We start from the raw sequence: 15,251 nt of genomic DNA on the forward strand, positions 1-15,251 counted from the left end.
AGAACAAGAACAAGAACAAGACGAACAAGAGCAACAACAACAACAACAACAACAACAACAACAACAACAACAACAACATGAACAAGAATAAGAAGAACAAGAACAAGAAGAACAAGAACAAGAAGATGAAGAAGAAGAAGAAGAAGAAGAAGAAGAAGAAGAAGAAGAAGAAGAAGAAGAAGAAGAAGAAGAAGAAGAAGAAGAAGAAGAAGAAGAAGAAGAAGAAGAAGAAGAAGAAGAAGAAGAAGAAGAACAACAACAACAACAACAACAACAACAAAAAATACAACATGACCAAGAACAAGAACAAGAAGAAGAAGAACAACAACAAGAACATGATGATGATGATGATGATGATGATGATGATGATGATGGTGGTGGTGATGATGATGAAGAAGGAGAAGAAGAAGATAACACATCAGAGACGTGGCAAATGGCTCATTGTCATTTTCTACCATCAACAAATCAGACTAGTTCCTCACTCACGAGAGTTAGTTGTGCATGTGAGAACCCGATAGCCTTCATTCATTGTGTGAGTCATTGCCACATTATGTCTAATTAATTGTTGCCATTTTTAGCATCGTAAATCCTGATCCCCATACTCACTCTCCAACCAACCACGCACCAATCACCCTTCCTGTTTCTTCTTCTATTTCTATTTTCTATTTGTGACCCTTTGTCTCAAATCGGTATTATGTTGGAATGAATTGGACCCCGAAAAGTGACTATAGAAGTAAATTGATAGTAAATGTCAATTTTTTGAGCTTTTGTATTGTGAGAAATTGTCTTCATTCTGTAACATAACAAATCGAAACAAACCCCAAGTTTCATGTTTTTGTCAATAAATTCAATTTTTTTTGCACCCAAGTCATCCCGACATAATACCGTTTAGGGACTGTGTCTCACATTTTCTATTCTTTCCTCTCATTTTCACGATCTGCGCGACACACACACACACACACACACACACACACACACACAAAGGAGTTGTCAATCGCTCGCATCCTCATCATCTTCCTTTGATCTTGATTCCATATTTTGCAACACTGATTGCCTTCTGTTGTGTCGTTTTTCCTTTCAGCAATAGGATGGATTGACAGAATTTGTGATCCTCCGTCTCAAAACGGTATTATGTCGGGATGATTCAGGCCCCAAAAAGTGAATTTAGAGATAGAATGATGAGAAATTGGAGCTTAGACGTTTTTGCAATGCAAGAAATAGTCTTTATACTCCACCAGAACGTACGGAAATTAAACCCAAGTTGGATATTTGTGACTATGAATTCAATTTCCCCTACCGAGTGGATCCCGACATAATACCGCTTTGATACGGTGGGTCACATTTATGAAGTACAACAGACAAAGCCGAAAGGAACATGGAGAAGAATTAAAGAAGATGATATACAGAGAAGTGGTAAGACCTGGAATGAGATTAAAAAGTTAGCTCAGGATAGAGAAGGTTGGAAACTGTTTGTCTGTGCCCTATACCCTGAACCAGGGTGAAAAAGGCAATGATGATGATGATGATGATGACGATGATGATGATGATGATGATGATGATGATGATGAATAGGATGGATTTACAGCCTCCACCCTCTACTACAACAACACCATCATCTGCCAATAGGCCCCAGCCCGAAATTTATGAGAGTTTGTGTGTACAACATTTGATATTTTGACTATGACTGTTTTACTACCGTACTCTGGAAAACCCCATATTATTTGGGGGCAGCGTGGCCCAGCGATACTCTCTTTGCTTCGTACCCGAAAGGTACCGAGTTCGATTACCCGCTGCGCTGTATGGCCTTGAGCAAGTCACCTCGCCCTAGCTCAATTTGCGGCGCTGCACTGCGGCTAACGCCTGGGTTATTCCAGTCTTCCCTTGGAATAGACCCTAAAGACAAATTTCCCCTTGGGGATGAATAAAGGGAATTTTTTTTTAAACTTTGGCCAGAAAACTAGTCCTAGCGGCAAATGTGGTCTAGTGGTATGATGACACTCGATTTCGGATCGGAAAGTCCTGGGTTCGAGCCTCGCTCGACGCATAGTTGAGTCCTTGGAAAAGACTCTTTACTCACATTCTCTCATCGTACTCAGGCGTACTCAGCGTTACTGTGTCCGAAAAATTGTAATATCGCCTAACAGGCGTCTTCTCCCGTCCTACATGTTAAATGTTGCTGTTGACCAGGGACACCTTGTAAAGCGCTTTGAGCACATTTAGTGGATATTCTCCTATATTAAGCTCAATTAAAAAAAAAATAATAATGTTAGATTCGAACATGGGAACCGCCTATCTAAGATTGTGTCCTTCACCCCAACGCCTTCCACTCTCTTTTATCAATGCTTCAATTGGATTCAATAGTCTGATGTCCAGAAACGGCGGCCATCGTGGTTCGAAACAAAGAAAATCGTTACTTTTTATTCTTCATGCAGGCTAGAACTTTTCATATGTCTTGTGATCAGAATGTGTAAAAGTCAAAACATCTTTTTATTCTTCATGCAGGCTAGAACTTTTCATATGTCTTGTGATCAGAATGTGTAAAAGTCAAAACATGATCAGATTTATATGTTCGTCGGAGAAATATTTCATTAGGGCGTCCGCCATTGTTCCGATAGTTTAGAGCCAGTCCGCTTGGTTCTGCACTGCCCGTCCACAGCCGTGCCAGGGGGCTATGATACCGTCCATCAAGGAGGACAAAAATACCTGGACTGGAGTGAAACGGTTCACTTGGAGGTGTAACCATAAGAAACTACTACTACTAGAGCCAGTTACTAAGTTACCACGCGTCATTACGAATGAAGTGACGTCACGAATGATGAAGCGTATTCTACAACTCGATCAAGACCAAGACCAAGATCAATCTCACGATCAAGACGATGACGATGATGATGTCATCTAAGGGAGATAATAATATTATGATGATGATGATGAGACACCAAGGGAGAGCATTAGTCACAGTGTAAATCGTCTGTCGTCTGACTCTGACTGTGTCGCCAAGGAGTCTGGAAGACATGATTGGAGACCCTTGGGAGATGGCAGTGAGTCGTCCGTGAAATCTTCATTGTCCTAAATTGTTGCTATTTTTAGACTAGATACTCCGATGTGACCCTTCGTCTCGAAACGGTGTTATGTCGGAATGAATTGGACCCCGAAAAGTGACTTTAGAATTAAATTGATAGTAAATATCAATATTTGAGCTTTTGCATTGCGAGAAATTGTCTTCATTCTTTAACATAACAAATCGTAACAAACCCCTAGTTTCATGTTTTTGTCAATAAATTCCTTTTTTTTTTTGCACCCAAGTCATCCCGACATAATACCGTTTAGAGACGGTGGGTCACATATTTAATGTTTTTTCTTCTCTCTTTCTCTTTTCCCTTCTCTGTCTCTATTTATTTTTCTACAGTAATTTTATTCCACGTTTTTAAAACCACGACTTTCGCCCGGGAGTATCGATAAAATACAAAACCATTTTTCACTCCCTCTGACAACTTTTTTAGGTTTATCTTTAAAATATCCAAATTTGGATGTATGGCTCCTTCCCCCCCCCCCCCCCCCTCCCACCCCACCCCAATAATTGGCAAAATCCAGTTCCAGTTAAACAAAGAAAAGTGAAAAAGTAACACAGCATACTTCTGTGTGTAAATGAAATTTGAAGAAGCGAATATGACTCACACTGTGTCTTTGGTGGTAAAATATCAGTTTGTGTCCAGTTTGGAAAAATATAATTTTATAGTGAATAATAATAATAAAAGAAAATAGTTTTTTTTAAAACAGAAAAGAATAAAGAATGACAAAAATTCAACAACAACAAAAACAAACACACAAAATAAAAACATAAAAAAGAAAGAAAACAAAAAGAAAGAAAAAAGATAAAAAAAGAAGAAAAATGCGAGACTTAAGGAACATTATAATTGGATTCAATAGTCTGATGTCACGTCGCCCGGCAACGGCGGCCATCGTGATTCTAAACAAAGAAAATCGGTACTTTCTATTCTTCATGCTGGCTAGAACTTTTCATATGTCTTGTGATCAGAATGTATAAAAGTCAAAACATGATCAGATTTATATTATAATGTTGTATTTTTCTCCTCTGAATACGCTTTTATGCTCGTCGGAGAAATATTTCATAAGGGCGTCCGCCATTGTTCCTATAGTTTAGAGCCAGTTGCTAAGTTATTATGCGTCATTACGAGGGAAATGACGTCATGACTGTTGAAGCGTATTATATCATAACACCTCTCTCTTCCTTGTTCCTATTCAAATAAAAATTTTTTTTTTTTTTAATTGAGCTTTATATAGCGCGATATCCACTAAATGTGCTCAAAGCGCTTTACAAGGGGTCCCTGGTCAACAGCAACATTTAACATGTAGGACGGGACATGACGCCTGTTAGGCGATATTATAATTTTTCGGACAAAGACAACGCTGTTAACGGCCAGGTACTAATTTTACACCTGAGTACGGTGAGAGAATGTGAGTAAAGAGCCTTTTCCAAGGACTCAACTATGCGCCGAGCGCGAGGCTCTAACCCAGGACTTTCCGATCCGAAAGCGAGTGTCATACCACATAGCCGCGGGACAGATAAGATAAACAATTTTAAATATCTGGCTGATTGGTGATTAAAAGATGTGGTCACATCAGTCATTCGTGTGTGGTCTTGTGGTATGAGTATGACACTCGCTTTCAGATCGGAAGGTCCTGGGTTCGAGCCTCGCTCGGCGCATAGTTGAGTCCTTAGAAAAGGCTCTTTACTCACATTCTCTCACCGTATTCAGGTGTAAAATGAGTACCTGGCCGTAAACAGCGTTGTCTCTGTCCGAAAAAAAATTATAATATCGCCTTACAGGCGTTATGTCCCGTCCTACATGTTAAGTGTTGCTGTTGGCCAGGGACCCCTTATTAGTATTTACTTACTTACTGATCCGAACCAGCGACCACCTGAGCTCTAGCCCTTCGGTCTTGTGCCATGACGTAGAAGTTAGATGTCTTTTGTAGTTGTTCCAGGTGACGATAAAGTGTGTTACTGATGCTTGGATTTGGTGGGAGAAATGTGCATCTCTGGTCTTCAAGAGGTTGACATTCAAGCAAGTGGTGTCTTACTGTTTCATTGGGGTGTTAACTATTAGTATTAGATAGAGAGGTTTAGCAGTTCATACGTATCACACAACACGTATCTATCTATCATTCTCATTTTATACTTTAAAAATAGTAAGAGCGCGATGCAATTTTTCATTGGGTGTCCACAAGGTAAATAAACATTTCCGTCACCCATATATTATTATTATTATTATTATTATTATTATTATTATTATTATTATTATTATTATTATATTATTATAGCTGTTATTAGTACTGCTATTATCATTATTATTTTCATTGTTTGCCTTGCTTTATTATTGATTTTTCTTATTTGATTTGTTGATGAAAATATATTCTTGTATGAGTTACATTGGCAATTGCCTAAAATAAACGTTTTTGAACATTTGAAAATATAAAAATGGCATGGCGGGCGGGACTGATTTTACGTATAATGAGAATGGATGGTCATGTGATCGATACGTGATGCGTTATACGTAGTATGGTCTGCTAACTGCTAACCCTATCTATAATACCTGACATGAAACTGATGATAATAAATACTGGATACCTGGTACTTTCAGTGTAAAAAAAACCTCTTTTATCACTCGTTGTCACCCTTCAAGACATTGGTTGACCATAATCATTGTCGCTTGAACTTATTTTAAAAATAAAAGTGGGTGGACAAAAGTAAACACTCGATAACAAGACGTCTCAGATCCAACACGTCCATTTATCATATTAGTATTAGTAATCAAATATTTTTCTTTGATGAACTTAAAGCAGAGCTGCCAAACTTGAAATTTCAAAAATTCCTAAGTTTCCAACAGGAAAATATTGAGTCTTTTTTATAAAGCGCAATATCCACTAAACGTGCTCAAAGCGCTTTACAAGGGAAGGGGTCCCTGTCCAACAGCAACATTTAACATGTAGAACGGTACATGACGCCTGTTAGACGATATTACAATTTTATCGGACAGAGACAACGCTGTTAACGGCCAGGTACTCGTTTTACATCTGAGTACGGTGAGAGAATGTGTGTAAGGAGCCTTCTCCAAAGACTGAACTATGCGCCTAACGCGAGGCTCGAACCCACGACTTTCCCATCCGAAAGTGAGTGTCATACCACTAGAACACATAGCCGCACAAATATAAAAATGCGGTTTCCCCACTAGTTACATAAAGAGAAGGTAAAACAGTAATGAAATAAAAATGAGGAAAAACAAAGAAAATCTATACCAAAAATGTAAATATGTGACCCATCGTCTCTAAATGGTATTGTGTCTGGATGAACCAGATACTAAAAAGCCAAATTAAAGCTAAACTGGTCAAAAATTTGAATTATTGCCATTTAGTTTAGCATTCTAAGATACGATATTCATTCTCTTCAATAAAACATACAAACTCATTGCAAGTCGGATATTTCTGGAAATAAATTCCATTTTCAGCATCTTAATCAGTCCGACATATACCGTTTTGAGGCGAGGGGTCACATATAGCTAAATTTATCAAGACAAAATATCCTCTTTGGCACTAAAAGCAAAAGACGCGTATAGAAATGGAAGGGACCAAATTGGATTCAATAGTCTGATGTCACGTCGCCCAGCAACGGCGGCCATCGTGGTTCTAAATAAAGATAATCGGTACTTTTTATTCTTCTTGCTGGCTAGAACGCTTCATATGTCTTGTGATTAGAATGTATAAAAGTCAAAACATGATCATATTTATGATGTTTTTCTCCTCTGGATACACTTTTATGCTCGTCGGAGAAATATTTCATAATGGCGTCCGCCATTGTTCCGATAGTTTAGAGCCAGTTACTAAGTTACCATGCGTCATTTCGAGGGAAGTGACGACATGATTATTGAAGCGTATTGACGTCACTCACTCGGCTATTATTTATTGTTTTCGCCAGCCATGTTAATGAGTTCTCACTAAATTGTATTTAACAGACTGACTATAGATAGTATGCGCTTGGCAAAGAAGCTCATAGCATTGCCATCCGGAAGTATAACGAACCAACACACAAAACTGCGTGTATCCATGAACGTTTATAGTCAGGTTAATACAGTTCAGTGAGCATTACTCATAAACGCGGATGGCAAAATACAATAACAAAGACCTGAGTGACGTCATTTTCGAACTATCTTGCCGTTATCTGGAAAAAAAAACAACCCATATTTAAAAATTAGTCCAGAAAACTCGTCCTTCAAATATCGATCGATTTAAATAACCCTCACCTTGGCAAAAACTCTCAAACCTGTGACATCTTCGCGAAGGTTGCACAGAGTTTGTTTTTTGTTGGCTTGGTACGATATATCCCCGCCTATGAGTTGTTTTTTTAAACCTAAACGCATAGCATCAATAATGCACACAATAAATGGGTCACTGAAAACAACAAAGACCCATGGGGGGGGGGAATGATTATTTCTTCGAGATGTTTCGGCACCATTCAAGTTCAAGGACAAACGGTGGTTGAGTGATGTCATTTTGACCTGCTATTCATGACATAATATTATATAGGCGCCATCTCCCCCCCCCCCCCCCCCCCCCCAATCCTCCTGGTCACACCCCAACCCCCACCCTTTTTTATCTTTTCTCTTTTTTTTTTTTACTTCTTCTATTATACCATTTTACTCATTTTCTGCTCAAATTATGTTCTTTGTTATAATTTCTCCATTCGTGCCAAGATATCCGAGTGACGTCATTCATAGTATAGAGAGGATTGAAGAATCGTTTGGACCACGTGATGGGACAGCAGTTCCTAACAATCAAATATTTTCTCTCTAATTCCACACGAATTTGACATCATACTTTGAATCATCGTTGATTATTTTCTCTTGTCCGGCTATGTGTGGTCTAGTGGTATGACACTCGCTTTCGGATCGGAAGGTCCTTGGTTCAAGCCTCGCGCTCGGCGCATAGTTGAGTCCTTGGAAAAGGCTCTTTACTCACATTCTCTCACCGTACTCAGGTGTAAAATGAGTACCTGGCCGTTAACAGCGTTGTCTTTGTCCGAAAAATTGTAATATCGCCTAACAGGCGTCATGTCCTGTCCTACATGTTAAATGTTGCTGTTGACCAGGGATCCCTTATAAAGCGCTAGTAGCACATTTAGTGGATATTGCGCTATATAAAGCTCTTTTTTTTTCATCCCATGGTCACAGCACGTACGTGTAGCACAACATGTACATTTTTACATATTTGATAGATATGAAAAAGTGTGTATGAAACAGTGCCAGACAAAGCAAGAAAGAAAAATACATCCCAAAAAAATCAGCTTTCCTCGACTAGGGATCGAACCTCAGACCTCATGATTACCTGTCAGACGTGCTACCATTACACCGCAAAGGTTACCCTATGTAGTTGGGACGATTTTAATGCCGATATTCAAGTGAAATCCCAAGTTTCAGAGTATTTGTAAAGATGAGGGGGGTCATTTCAATCGATCGATATAATTTATTATTTCAAGGACGAATATTCTGGCCTAAATTTTTATTTAAAAACGATTTCTTTTCTCCCCCCCCCCTTCCAAGAGCACGGAAGCTACGTCTCTAAACACGAGCACTCTGGTGTGTGTGTGATATGCATCTCTATGCCACGTGACCAGTGTCACGCGATGGTGCTTCTAAAGCTCTTGGCCATCCATCCCTCTGATTCATAACATAATACTCTATTGGCGGCATCGTCGTTGTAGAGAATTGAAACTCGTCACATCTTCATCAACTTCAAGAGTGAGAGTGAAAGGGAACAAAGGACAACAAAGCACTGATGATAGTTTGGATGATTGGGTTTGTTTGTTTTGGGGTTGTGTTTGTTTTTTGTTTGTTGTTTTTTTTTGCTTTGTTTTGTTTTTTTGTTTTTTTTTGTTTTGCTTTGTTTTGATTGTTTGTCTTTTTGGGGTTTTATTTTTTTTGCTTTGTTTTGATTTTTTTTTTTTTGCTTTGTTTTGATTTTTTTTTTTTTTTTTTTGGTTATTTCTTTTTTTTTCTTGCCCGATTTTTGTATGTTTGTTTGTTGGGGTTTTTGTTGTTTGTTTAGTTTTTTTAAGAGCTGCCAGGCCAGTGAAAACAAGATTTGTGTGGACAGGACAATAAATCTGTTTTGTTTTGTAATTGTTTTTCTCTTTATGAATAAGTTTTTATGCTTTTAAGGGTTTTACGGCGCTTGCAACACATTAAGGTCATATCAGCGCCGGTAAAAACGAAGAAAATGGGATAGTAAAAAGTTATAGAATTACAATAAAGCATCCAAGAGAAGGGAAGACAAAGGGGAATTGGTTCAAATAAGAAACAGGTGTAGATTCCAAAAGCACTCTATCAAAGTACTTAGTTTGAGATCATTAAAAGTCTCATCCAGACACAAGCACAGGTCCCTGCTAAGAGGAACACACTCAAATGTTTTACAAATCATATATAATATAAAGAAAGCATAATAAAGTGCATAACTGAGAGATGATTTACAATGAAAAAAATATCATCTCCCAAAACTAACTATACATGTGACTGTTTCCCTCTCAGCCAGGGAATCTGGTCAGGACCAGGACAAAACCAAGTAATCTCATTCCAAGACAAAGACAGAAAGCAAGTTGGAAAACAGATATAGGGGATAGAAGACGCAGTAAGTACCTCCCTGCCCGCTATGGGAGGTCAGGAACCCCACCCAGGTATATATATATATATATATATATATATATATATATATATATATATATATATATATATATATATATATATATATATATATGTATTCGTTGGTTTCAGTTCAGTTCAAGAGATGGAATGGTCAAAATATGATTTAATGCATTTAATGGCTTAAATTACGAAATTGTGTGTACAAAATGCATTTTCTAAAGGACATTCTGTCAAGATGTCTTATAACTTATAGCAAACTGAGTCGGACACAATTAAGGTCGTTTTGCGAATCCAAGACAGTGCATCCACACCAAGGGCGAAACAAGAAGAAGAATAAAGAAAACTAATTAAAGTATAACATCAGGCGCATCCTATCTATAACATTTTAAATGCATAATTATATTATCATTAGGGAAAACCACAGTGGGTTCAGATTTCACAGGCACACAGACTTGAGACAATAGGTTTTATGAGATACTGCAACTGTCTTTTATGACGAGTCACGAAGTGTCACGTGCCATATTATTATTGCCTCATTTTATAATAGTCACCCCACAAAATTGGATGTCACATAAAGAGAGAGAGAGAGAGAGAGAGAGAGAGAGAGAGAGAGAGAGAGGGAGGGAGGGAGAGAGGGAGGGAGAGAGAGAGAGAGGGAGAGAGAGAGAGGGAGAGAGAGAGGGAGGGAGAGAGAGAGAGGGAGGGAGAGAGAGAGAGAGGGAGAGAGAGAGAGAGAGAGAGAGAGAGAGAGAGAAAAAGGGAAGGGGTGGGGGGGGGGGGGCGAGAGTAAAATCACCATCCCCCTCCCCTTTTTTCTTTTCTTCTTTGCATCAAAAAAGAAAAAAAGAAAAAAAAACACTTTCGCTAACACTGCTCATCCTCTGAGTGAGTAATACCGCACTTAATGAGCTATCACGTGTCAAATAATTACTATTTTTAGAATCTTCCTTTTCAAAATTCAATGACATCATCAATCTTGAGCGTAAAAATCGTGTATTTTCATGACGACAAAGCAAAGGCAGGAAGGAAGGCATGCCGTGAGGTGACGTGATTTGACGTGATTTGACGTGAGGTGACGTGACATGACGCACGGTTCCTTGATTGTCACTTGGTTTGATGCATGGATTAAGCTGTTCAATGGACCTTTGCTTTTGCTTCATTTCTGGTGATAATAATATTATCTGAAGAAGATTCCTGTTCTGCTGTCTTCCTTGGTAAGAAAAAATATAAGAGAGAGAGAGAGAGAGAGAGAGAGAGAGAGAGAGAGAGAGAGAGAGAGAGAGAGAGAGAGAGATACACAGAGAGAAAGAGAGAGACACACAGAGAGAAAGAGAGAGAGACGGGCAGAGAGAGAGAGAGAGAGAGAGAGAGAGAGAGAGAGAAAGAGAGAGAGACAGAAAGAGACACACAGAGAGAAAGAGACAGACAGACAGACACACACACACACACACATAGAGAGAGAGGGGGGGGGGAGAAAGAGTAACGAGAGAGAGAGAGAGTGAGAGAGAGAGAGAGAGAGAGAGAGAGAGAGAGACAGACAGATGGAAAGAGACACACAGAGAGAAAGAGAAAGACAGGCGGACAGAAAGAGAGAGAGAGAGAGAGAGAGAGAGAGAGAGAGAGAGAGAGAGAGACACACACATTTGCCATGTCAACTTAAGAACAATATCCCAAACAAAAACAAACAAAAAGTCTCATGAACAAATTAACAGAACAAATAAAAAACGAAAATGTACTCAGTCCATAATTTAAGAAATCCAATACTTTATTGTGAACGCTAACGTTATTTACTAAAATGAAAAAGTTTTTAAACATTTTAAAAAACATTTTTAAGTTTTTTTTAAAAATTGCTAATGAAATAAAAAAAAAACTTCTATTCCATCCAACCCCAGTCAAACCAACGTACTAAAAAATAAAATGAAAAACAACCCTAAAAACAAAACAACAAACAAACTGATAAAAGATATCAAACCACCAATCATTAATTACATCCAAATGTGTCAATATTTGTGACCCATTGACTCTATCGGGTAATAATACATCGGGTTGTGCTAGAAAGTTGAAAAAATTGAATTGTATCGAATTTTTTAAACAAATAAAATTATTTGTTTTGTTTTTGTTGTTGTTGTTGTTGTTGTTGTTGTTGTTGTTGTTGTAGTAGTTGAAAATTGAATTGTATCGAATATTTTTTGAAAATTTATTTATTCGTGTTTTTTTTTTCTTGTTGTTGTAGTTGTTGTTGTTGTTTTTTTTAAGTAGTCCTTCAGAGCCATTGGGTCCATAAAACCATTGAGAGCACCAATCGAGCGTATCGCCCAATGACCTTTGGCTTAGGCCGAGAAGCAGAAATCAGCTATTTTCCAAAACAAGGTGTGGTGGGCACACGCGGATTAATCCGAATAAGATAGAAGTAGAGTAGAGAGAGAGAGAGAGAGAGAGAGAGAGAGAGAGAGAGAGAGAGAGAGAGAGAGAGAGAGAGACTAGTCCTACAGATACATAAGGCCCACATGGGGCCGGAGTTTATCCCGGTTTCCAATTGCTTGCTATCCTTGAGATAGGACGTTAGTATATCTATCCCATAGTACTTTCAGTCAGATCTAACAGGCCCGGTTACCCACTCACTGCTGGGTGGACAGAGGAGGGGTTGGGGGAGGGGACTGCACTCGGGATCGATCTCAGGTCCTCTTTTGCTTGTGAAGCGAGTGCTTTACCAATTGAGCTACCGGTACGTTCATTAAAACTAATTTTAAAAAATATAAAAAGAAATGTGATTGTTTTCCCAGTTTAAGAAATTCCATTCAATCTGTCCAAACACACAGACAGGTCAATTTCAATCCAGCTTTCATATTTTCATATTTTTTTTTTCCACTTCAAATTCAATATTCGACTTCTTACTAAATCCAAAAATAATCCCGACAAAAGCTATTTATAGGTCACATAAATTTGACGTGAACACAATAATAGAACTGAGAGAGAATGAAATTAGGTCATTTCAAATATCAAAATGTTTTTTTAAAAAATTAAACTGGGGATTTTCTAAAAAAAATCTTTCGTAAAATTTATTTTACCAACATCTCAATCAATCAAAAACAAAAAAAACAACAAAAAAACACCGATATATTAATCAAGAATTTAGACAATAGCGAAACTAACCAAAAATTAAAAACATGGAAAATTGTTGGTTTTTTTTTTTGTTTGTTTGTTTGTTTGTTTTTTTGTTTTTAAAGAACGAACGAGATGAAATGTTACAAAGTGGCTGAAATTTACACATGAAATTGGGTCAGTAGTGTGTACTCCGCGATGACGACGACGACGACGACGATGATGATGATGATGATGATGAAATATGAAATAAGAATGTAAATTGATTGATTGATTAATGCCTTATTTACAAACAAGAGCACCGGTCTATCTTTCCCATCTCGCGTGAGCTCGTCATCATCATCTGAGGAAAAGGAAAAAAATATTATATAAAACTACTTGAGCCTGAGCTTTTGTATAGCGCAATATGAAAGGGGGGGGGGGGGGGGGGGATGAAAATATATTTTCCCCCAAAGTAGCAAAGTAGTAGTAGTAGTAGTAGTAGTAGTAGTAGTATAGTAGTAGTAAGTAGTAGTATAGTAGTAGTAGTAGTAGTAGTAGTAGTAGTAGTAGTAGTAGCAGCAGTAGTAGTAGTAGTAGTAGTAGTAGTAGTAGTAGTAGTATGGATGACGTGTAAAAAACAAACAAAACCAGTACTTACCACGAGGTGGCAGAGGGCCGTATTACTCTGTTTACTTGTAATTGAAGTTGAACCTGAAATGGAAAACAAAAGGGGGGGAAAATATTAAACAATTATTAATAACAATTAAGTCTTATCATCTCTAAAAAAAAAAGAAATGTATCATACATTTGACTGTCTCCCAGTTAAGGATTTCCGCCACGACCAAGGTAAAAAAATCGAGCAATTTCAATGCAGAGCAAAGATAGAGAGCAACATGGAAGAGGAAAACGGGTAGTATGAGGGATAGAAAACACAGCAAGTGACCGACCTCCTTCCCACTATGGAAGATCAGAAGACCCCCCCCTTGTTTCCACCTTGTATTTTTTGTTTTGTTACATTTTTGTTACCATAGTATTACGAGTTCCATGTTAGATGCAACCATAATGGTATCGTTATTTATTTATTTGTTTTTATTATATTTTACACCAGTTTCCTGGCAACACGGATCATATTTAATTTTTTGGCTGTAATATTTTGACGAGCTAAAGCAACAATTGTTTTTGAGGTTTTTAGTGTAATAATCGATTATTCCAGATTTTTTTCATCATTTCCACCACCTCCCCATCGTCATCATCATCATCATCATCATCCCCATACTCCTACTCCTCATTATTAGCATCATCATCAACCTCATCATCATCTTCCTCTCCCTCCTCTACCCCGAAAACTTGACAGGTTCGTGTCATCGGCACCATCCATCGGCAATCATCATCATCATCATCATCATCATCATCATCATCATCATCATCATCATCATCATCATCATCACCACCACCATCATCTGCTTCCCCAAGTAGTTTCCGTGACGATGAGCAGCAGTGAAGTGGTCAGAGTAGGTCACTGTCATCTCCAACAGCTGACCTCTCCTTCCCCCCCCCCCCCCCTCCCCACCCTCCTCCTCCTCCTCCCTTCCTCCTATTCCACCACAGACAGACAGCTGCTCGAAGACATGTGCCTTTGTCTGACAAAACACTTATTTTTGGTGGTCAATTTTGGTCAAAAAATCAAATTTCGGTCAATTTAGATGACCCCTAATGTATCGGGGGGAAAAATCTCAAACCCAAGACTTTTTGTGACGTGTGAAGTTTTAGACTTATAATCAGATTTGGGGGGGGGGGGGGGGGGGGGGTTAGACTTATAAACAGTTGGGGATTTTTAACACTTATAAACAGATCATCGTTTTGTTCCTCTTCATTCGTCGATCGTCATAGGTTGGGAAACGTAATCGTTAACTTGCTAATATTTGACCTGATAATTCTTTTAAAATATTAATTAATTTATTTATTCATTCATTTATCAATATCTATTTATACCTATTTTAACTTTTATTTTATTTTATTAAATTATTTATTTAATTTCTTAATTTTAATTTTTGTTGTTTTTTGTTGCCAGCAATTTAGTATTGATTCTACTTGTTTTTGATTTATTGTTAATAGGAAATTCTTTGTTAATGTACGAGTTATATTATTGGCAATTAATTTCCTATCAAATAAAAACCGCCTTTACTTTGAACTTTTAACATAAAGAAAAACATTGCTTTTTGTCAAGAGTCCGACAGACCTCGGGGGGTAGAACTGGCCAGAACGCTAATGATGGGTCACATCAGACCCTTTGTTGAATCAAAGACAATGAGGACTTTAAAAAAAAAAATTCCAAATAAAACAAAAACAAAACAAAACAAAACACAACCCCCTCCCTCCCTAGGGTTACATGGTGACCTCATGTCATGACCCAGATTATAAGCTGGTTGGTCTAGTGGCCTGACACTCGACTTG

At 38.0% G+C, this 15,251-nt stretch overlaps 1 protein-coding gene across 1 annotated transcript in view; it reads right to left on the minus strand.

Moving 5' to 3' along the window:
• Positions 1 to 11,457: 11,457 nt before the first annotated feature.
• Positions 11,458 to 15,251, minus strand: part of LOC144977509 (cleavage and polyadenylation specificity factor subunit 5-like) — an 82,483-nt gene continuing 78,689 nt past the window's right edge. Inside the window, exons 7-8 of the mRNA XM_078922808.1 lie at positions 13,456 to 13,508; positions 11,458 to 13,158 (exon numbers count right to left, since the gene is read on the minus strand). Of these exons, the coding sequence (XP_078778934.1) occupies positions 13,487 to 13,508 (22 nt within the window). The 3' untranslated portion in view covers positions 11,458 to 13,158; positions 13,456 to 13,486. The remainder of the gene's footprint in view (positions 13,159 to 13,455; positions 13,509 to 15,251) is intronic.

This window comes from Berghia stephanieae, chromosome 7, assembly GCF_034508935.2.
Source record: "Berghia stephanieae isolate SIO BIC M18660-M18661 chromosome 7, UCSD_Bste_1.3, whole genome shotgun sequence".
Lineage (NCBI taxonomy): Eukaryota > Metazoa > Mollusca > Gastropoda > Nudibranchia > Aeolidiidae > Berghia > Berghia stephanieae.